At 49.0% G+C, this 6,753-nt stretch overlaps 2 protein-coding genes across 2 annotated transcripts; one reads left to right on the top strand and one right to left on the bottom strand.

Moving 5' to 3' along the window:
* Positions 1–260: 260 nt before the first annotated feature.
* On the top strand, positions 261–1,611 carry LOC127751648 (sodium channel protein Nach-like). The gene is made up of 5 exons (XM_052275503.1): positions 261–332; positions 635–767; positions 969–1,090; positions 1,207–1,391; positions 1,484–1,611. The coding sequence occupies exons 1-5, from the start codon at positions 302–304 to the stop codon at positions 1,589–1,591; spliced, it is 579 nt and encodes a 192-aa protein (XP_052131463.1). The 5' UTR covers positions 261–301; the 3' UTR covers positions 1,592–1,611.
* Positions 1,612–1,746: 135 nt separating this feature from the next.
* On the bottom strand, positions 1,747–6,285 carry LOC113206460 (gustatory receptor 5a for trehalose-like). The gene is made up of 10 exons (XM_052275502.1): positions 6,009–6,285; positions 4,959–5,239; positions 4,609–4,777; positions 3,800–3,988; positions 3,431–3,540; positions 3,172–3,342; positions 2,948–3,102; positions 2,706–2,871; positions 2,543–2,632; positions 1,747–2,414 (listed from the first exon to the last, which is right to left on the bottom strand). The coding sequence occupies exons 1-10, from the start codon at positions 6,034–6,036 to the stop codon at positions 2,280–2,282; spliced, it is 1,494 nt and encodes a 497-aa protein (XP_052131462.1). The 5' UTR covers positions 6,037–6,285; the 3' UTR covers positions 1,747–2,279.
* Between the last annotated feature and the right edge of the window lie 468 nt (positions 6,286–6,753).

Below are 6,753 nucleotides of genomic sequence, written 5' to 3'. Positions count from 1 at the left end.
CGCGATTTCATACCAGTGAAAGAAAAGAAAAAAGACAGCCAACTAGCTACACGTCTTATAAAGTGGTGCAACATACTGTTCAGAAAAAATAATTACAATGTTGCTAAATAGTTTAGTCAGGTCTTTGCGGCTGTTTTGTGTGGTTTTTAGTTTGGTTTTAATGGTTCCTCAAAAACTAACTGAGACTCGAATTTTCTCTCTGCGTGCATGATAACGACGCTTCGCATGATGCGCGCTTTCAGCCGATGGTTGACAGGCTCTTTTTTGTGTCATTCCAGTGAACCGCACCGTCTGCAACCTGATGGACGTCCCCTGCCAAACTGCTCTCTTTTGTAAGTTTCTGAATTGTTATCGATCGCTCCTCCGTAAGGGGATGGTCCCAGAAGTACGCCCGTTTCCTCGGATTCATTCGGCAAATTATACGGGAGCTCAGCGCCTGCGAGGCTCAGGGTAGGCCACCCCGCTACACACGCCTGCACTGCAGACGATATTTTGCCTACCCATCAGGCGCTCTATGAGAGCTTTCACAGGCTGAACTTGACAGTTTCGGAAAGGCGAATGGCGGACGTACGAACTTCATGATCCTTATTTTGTAAAACATAACACGGAAACAAATTTTAACAATGATTTTCAGCCCCCGAGAGCGGCCAGCCACTCAGCATAGCTCGCTGCCACCTGTGCGGGACGCTCTGCGAGCACGTGAAGTACATCGTCAAGTCGTCGGCAGGAGCGCTCAACTGGAGTACTGACCCGGGCAATTTCTTCGTGTAGGTCTCAGCAAGATTAAATTACTTTGGTATTCAAAGAGATGACTGAATACGAGAAATTGTCTGATCGTATACAAAACGTGTTGCGACAGAACGATTTCATGTTCGTTCGGGTCGATAGTTAACCAGATTTAGAGGAATAAGACATAAATCGTTCCTCCTTTTACAAGATATGTAAAATTGTTTTACAATTACTTGCAGAAGCAGCAGACACCCAGGTAGAAGAAACGCATCAGAGTACGCCGTGGTCCACGTATACGCGCGACGCAGTATCGTCACGAGGAACAAGATGGACTTGCACCTGCAGCGCGAGGACCTATTGGGTAGAGTTCATTTGGGCGGGACACCTTTAGCTGTTTATAAAGACTTGCAAATACAGGTGCTTTCGTGAAAACGTTTTCTAGCGTTCAGTTCTGTCCATTCTTTGTGCTGCTTGCAGGAGCTCTGGGCGGCCTCTCAGGTCTTTTCGTTGGCTTTAGTTTGGTCGCTGGTTTCGAGTGTTTGTACTTTTTCACAATCCGACCGTGCTTCCGCGACGGACACGGACACACGATGATGGCTGGGAAAAGAGACGGGGTGGCCCACGAAAAGCAATCCTCCAAAACCGAAGACGCCCTTATTACCGTACATTGTTACTGAAGTTTTCCTTTTCCTACATTGACTGAACCTTAAAAATAAGGTCAATTCAGTAAGTTACTCGTTTTCTTGTTACCCAGGTTCCTGGCATCGGTCGCATTTCTCCCCTCATCACAGCGCCGCCTCGCATCTTCACTTTGAGTAAGCCACACCGACGTGGCCGCCGCCACGGCGTTTTGGCCCATTAAATAAAGTGAATTTAAAATCAGCTCAGGATTTTTACAGTTTTGTAATAATTTCTTAATAATTGTGCCTATTTAACCTACGATAACTGAAAAGGGAGAAACAAACGCTATCGCCAATTTTAATTTTGATTTGCTATGGTTCTTTAACTATTTCCTCTAGTTTATAATAATAAAGGTGAGAAGAAAAGAGTACATTCCGAGACAGAAGTCTTTCTACTAAATTATTTGAAACATTGCAATTTTTATTTTACAGTACAAGTGGCGTTCACAAAATTATTCAGCATTTTTTTGTAAAAATACACTAACTGAGAAAGTGAATATAAAATTTCGTCGACGAGTACACTCTTAATTTTTCTGTACAATTTTTATGCTAAGTTATGACTAGTTGTGAACTTCTATGTGCGCGTGCTGTTCTTGCATTTAATTTTTGTTTACATAACTAAGCATGAACTAGTCTAACTGTTCACAACTAACAATTATTATTGTGAACACTTATGAACAAAGATTATGTGGAACAGTAGCACGCGCACATAATGGTTCTACGGAACCATTTGTGAAAGTGTCATCACAGCAGAATGATATTTTGGCAACTTCTCTTGTATGACTATGGTGGCGATCAATAAAACAAAACCACAATTTCTATTAGCTGATCGTGTGAATGAGTAAGAGTTTACACAATATAGTCTGTACCCTAGCACTTGTAGTCCCGACTGATGTCCTCGCAGGTACACAAGATAGTGCCGTTGCTTTGAGCTGCGTCTGGGTTCGCCTCCTTGCTATTAAACTGGACAAGGACCACGGCGTATGTGACAATGGTCCCCGCCACCTGTCATGGATGTTACTTTTACAGTTGATTTAAAGCATTGTTATTCCAAAAATTAAAGTCCCCCTCCCCAATATCACAAAAGTAAAATTAACAAAACTAAACAAAACCACTTGTTAAGTGCACCTTACCTTCAGGAGAAACGACCTGGATATTGAAAAGAAATTGCAACCAGTAAACGCAACGTTGTCAGTCAAAACCTGCATGAGGAACCGTTCCGCCTGTCAACAGAGATCCGTATGTCAACCACACCAAATGCAGCCAGTCGCACGCCAACACTAGACTGATTAGTACCTCCACCGAATAGGCTCCCGTAGGCAGAGCGAAGAGAACTTCTTTTGGTCCTCTGCTCTCCTCATGAATGTTAGCGGCTGCATGTGTCATGAACGTCATCCTCAGGATGAGGTAACCCATGGAGAAGGAGAAGAAGGCCTGGTGGTACACCGACACACCGGAGGGGCTGCAGGCAGAAAGCTTCGAATTTTCGGTAAAAGCGAGAATACGTCGCTGCTTTCATAGAGTGAGACTTCACTCACTTGACAAGCGACAGCAGCTGGAGGCAGATAAAATATAAATCAGTGGCGTAAGACACGAGTATCAGAGGACCAATGACGTCATCTACTCGCCGCACTAAGTCAGCAAGTTCGTTGTACAGTTTTCGCTTGCTCTTCCAGAACTCCGAGCTCAGCACCTGCACGGTTACAAGAAATGAGTAACTCGCTTTGATTTCTCGTCCCTAAAGAAACAACATCAAACTTGCCTCTGTCTTTGTCGCCTGCAGCTCGGCGTTGACTTGTCGGAAGCGAGAAGAGAGGCCCATGGCGAACAGAGCCACAAATAAGTCCATAAAGTTCCAGACGAAAACATTGATGAACTGCAGGAGCAGAAGCAACGTCGCCTTCCACGTAGCGAACGCAGTCACAGTAAATGTCTGGCGGCATAGATCGAGGAAATATTATACCTGGTCGTCAGTTGTTGGCAACAACGAACGAATCCTGCAATTATTGGCACAAACATACCTTGAGATATTTAGTCAAAAAGTAACCCTGCCACACGAATAGGATACCTCCACGTTGGTAGCACGGCCACACGAAGTACAGGCTGCCCAACATCGATAGCGTGTGCTCGACTATGCAACACAAAATGGGGTTACCTTAGTCATAGCCAAGGACAGCGACTTAGGTGATTTGTCCAAGGGGTAGTTCGTTCAAAGAAAATCAGTGTACACCCTCCAAAAAATAAGAAAAAAAACAAGGAAAAATCAGTAAAAATGCTGAACAAATTCCGAAAAGAAATTAGAAATAAAAAAAAAAATCAAGAAAAATCAAGACAGGCGGACAAATTAGCGGTTGACGTAGTAGTGAGCCCCTCGGGTTTGTCGCACCCACCTGCGGCCAAGCTGAGCGCCACCACAGTCACGGCGAGCGTGCGCGCGCGCAGGCGACCCGGCTCGCCGTACGCCCTCTGGCATGTGCCGTCCACGCGCGCCAGGTCCACGAGCAAGCCGTGCCACTGCCCGCTCATGTGCAGAAACAGCATCTGCCCCACGGAGGTGACCACGAAGAAGATGGCGTGCACTGCGAGCAAGCGACCACCCTACACTGATAAATCCTGAGAAACTAAACTTTCGAAGCATTTGTGCTAGGCTTGTAATACAAAATACGAATTTTTGTCAGCTGCAAAGAAAATGCTCCTTAAAGCTACAAATCAAATGCTTTGCAAGCTGCAAATCAAATGTTTTGAATGACAAAGCATTGCTTTAGGTTTTAACAGTGTACGTGAGCCTATCATTAACATACGTTATGGAAGGGCTCGAGGAACGTAATAACTGTCCCATAAATTAACGGCCATTTTCGTAGCAGGTGACCGTGTTTCTTTTTACAGTGCAGGCAATCAAAACGACTCATCGCCTCATTCTGTGTGTCGTGATTGCGACCCCAGACACCCTCCAAGTTTTAAAGACGCGCCAAACTATTAAGAACTGCTTTCCTTTCTTTTGAGTGTGGTAGTACGTAGAAAAAGGTGACTAAGCCTTCTTTCTAGGTGATGAGCGTAAGGAGCCGTGTCCGCAGGCACCTGCATCCGTTTTCTTATCGTGCAGCTATATATATGAGATATCGCAGGCGGCTGTTTCGTCAATGTCATTATCACTTGCCTGCACTCGAGAAGAGCAAAAATTGCATCGGATTATCCGTACCTGACGTGCTGTACTTGATACCCGTCTCCACCATGCGCATCAGGGCCAGCATGGACTCGAGCACGGCGCCGACGATGATGGTCACGGCAAGCGCCGTCCTCGCCGACTTCCAACGGAAAACCGCATGCCGCGCGTCCGACGGCTTGCTCACCGGCAGCAGACCGAACACCTAGAGGCACGTGGACACGCACGTTTGCACTGATTATGAACGCAATTCGGACTCGGCATTTCTACGATCGCAAAAAGAAGTAAGCGCGGCGTCCAAATCTGTTTCCACCGACTTTCACCGCGCAGTCTGACGGTTTTCGCTCGTACTCCCTGCGAGGGACGGGTGGCGGGTGGTGACTCACTTGCGCCACGGTAAGAGCCGGTCGCAGCGCTCGGAGGATAGCGCTCCCTTCGTCCCTGTCATCCTTGAGCTGGTCCGACGCGTCCTGGAGGCCCTGGAGCCTGGGGCCGACCGCCAGCAGGAGGCCCCTGGAAGGCACCACGGCCACGGGCTTCGTGGGCAGGGTCCAAGCGCGCGTGCGACCCTGCTCGGGGACGCCGGCGTGGGCTCCGGGGCCACCACCGGGGGCCTCCGGGCCCGACAGGGCGGGAAGGTTGTGGACGCTGCCGAAACGCCATGTACCTGAAAGTGCCGAAATGCCTCAATTAACAGGAGGCTAAGAGCGTTCCTAGCTGCAGAGAAGACATATCAAGTCATAAGGTCAAGTGCATGACCTCTTGACCTTGTGAATCTCTGACACGTTTACTTTGAGATGCCATTTCTGTGAAGCCTTCTCTGGCTTCTGCTGCGATCATCCGGAAAGTAGGCCCGTCATTCGTCGACATGAACCTTACAATCTTGAGTTTAGCCTATGCAAGCCCTCTTAACGCCTGATAGGTAGGCAACATCTCGCTTGCAATGCTTGCGAGTACTGCGGGGTGGCCTACCACGAGTCTCGCAGGCGCTCGGCTCCCGTAATTTACCGAATAAATCTGAGAAAAACGGACGTACTTTCTGAAATTTGCTGCAACGCGTCAATATTTATCATGTGACCTTTTACCGCTTGAAACAAAGGAAGCCCCTTTGAAACATTGACTCCTCTTCACTTGAGGGAAATATTTTCTCTATTGCACGGAACATGTTTCTGGGTGTACACGAGCACACACGCACGACGCACGTGTGCTGTACAAAGCACTCACTGACCATTTGGAGTAAAATCGACGCAAAAAAAATTCTAATTGTAGTGCAAGGTCCTAAATTTTTAAGAACGACGTCCTTACGTTAGAAAGCAATCACTTGTTTGAGGGGGGAAAGGGTTTTAATAAGTAAGAACAGATTTGTCTTGAAAATTAATGGCAAATCCCAGAATCAAGAACATATTTTTTGGGGGGAGTGTACCCTCTGGTCCTACCTCGCCGAGCGCTGCCCGTGGTCGACATGCTCTCACACTTCAGCCCTTCGCGGTGGCCGCGTCGTCCAGCCTGGATTGACCTACATTGTCCCGCGGGGGACACCGGAGTTGGGCGACATCAAGCCCTTCCCCGGCCGCCTGTGTGGCACGGCGGCGGGACACAACACAAAAACTCCGCATCACACAAGTCCGGGGGGTTTTTGTTTTCCCTTTTAACGCGCTCGCGCCCGCCTACTCGCTCTCCGGGCGCACGCGACGCCACTGCGGGGTAAACACTCGCCAGCGCGGCGGCCTTCCCACGATCGGGCCCCGCCCGGCCCAGGGGGGTGGCGGGGGCGGCGCGGGGGCGTCGTGGGGCGGCGGAAGTGTGAAGGGGGACCAGCCAGTAACTGGACAATCTAACCGGAAATCACACTCAAATGCGACGCACCAAATAAAGAGCGTCGTCACCACAGAGGCCAAGGCAACGGGATAATGAGTGACACTAGCTCGGCTTAGTGGCGTGGGATGGGAATTGAGGGGGGTGGCGGAGGAGGTTGGTGTCGTCAGAAACTGCCACACAGCCCAATGGGCGGCGATTTGGGAAGGACAACAAACACCCCGGGGGGCCGACGCCCGAGGCGGCGGGGGCCGGACGGAGACGGAGCGTGGTCAAAGGGGCGGAAAAAAGGAGGGGTGGGGGAAGAAAACTTTGAGGCGGCGGAGAGAAAGAGGGAGAGAGAGCGAGAGGAGAGAGAGAGAGAGA

Source organism: Frankliniella occidentalis, unplaced genomic scaffold (genome assembly GCF_000697945.3).
Source record: "Frankliniella occidentalis isolate FOCC.00 unplaced genomic scaffold, Focc_3.1 Scaffold648, whole genome shotgun sequence".
Classification (NCBI taxonomy): Eukaryota; Metazoa; Arthropoda; class Insecta; order Thysanoptera; family Thripidae; genus Frankliniella; species Frankliniella occidentalis.
Note: the sequence above shows the minus strand (reverse complement) of the source record. Positions and strands in the feature narration are given on the sequence as shown.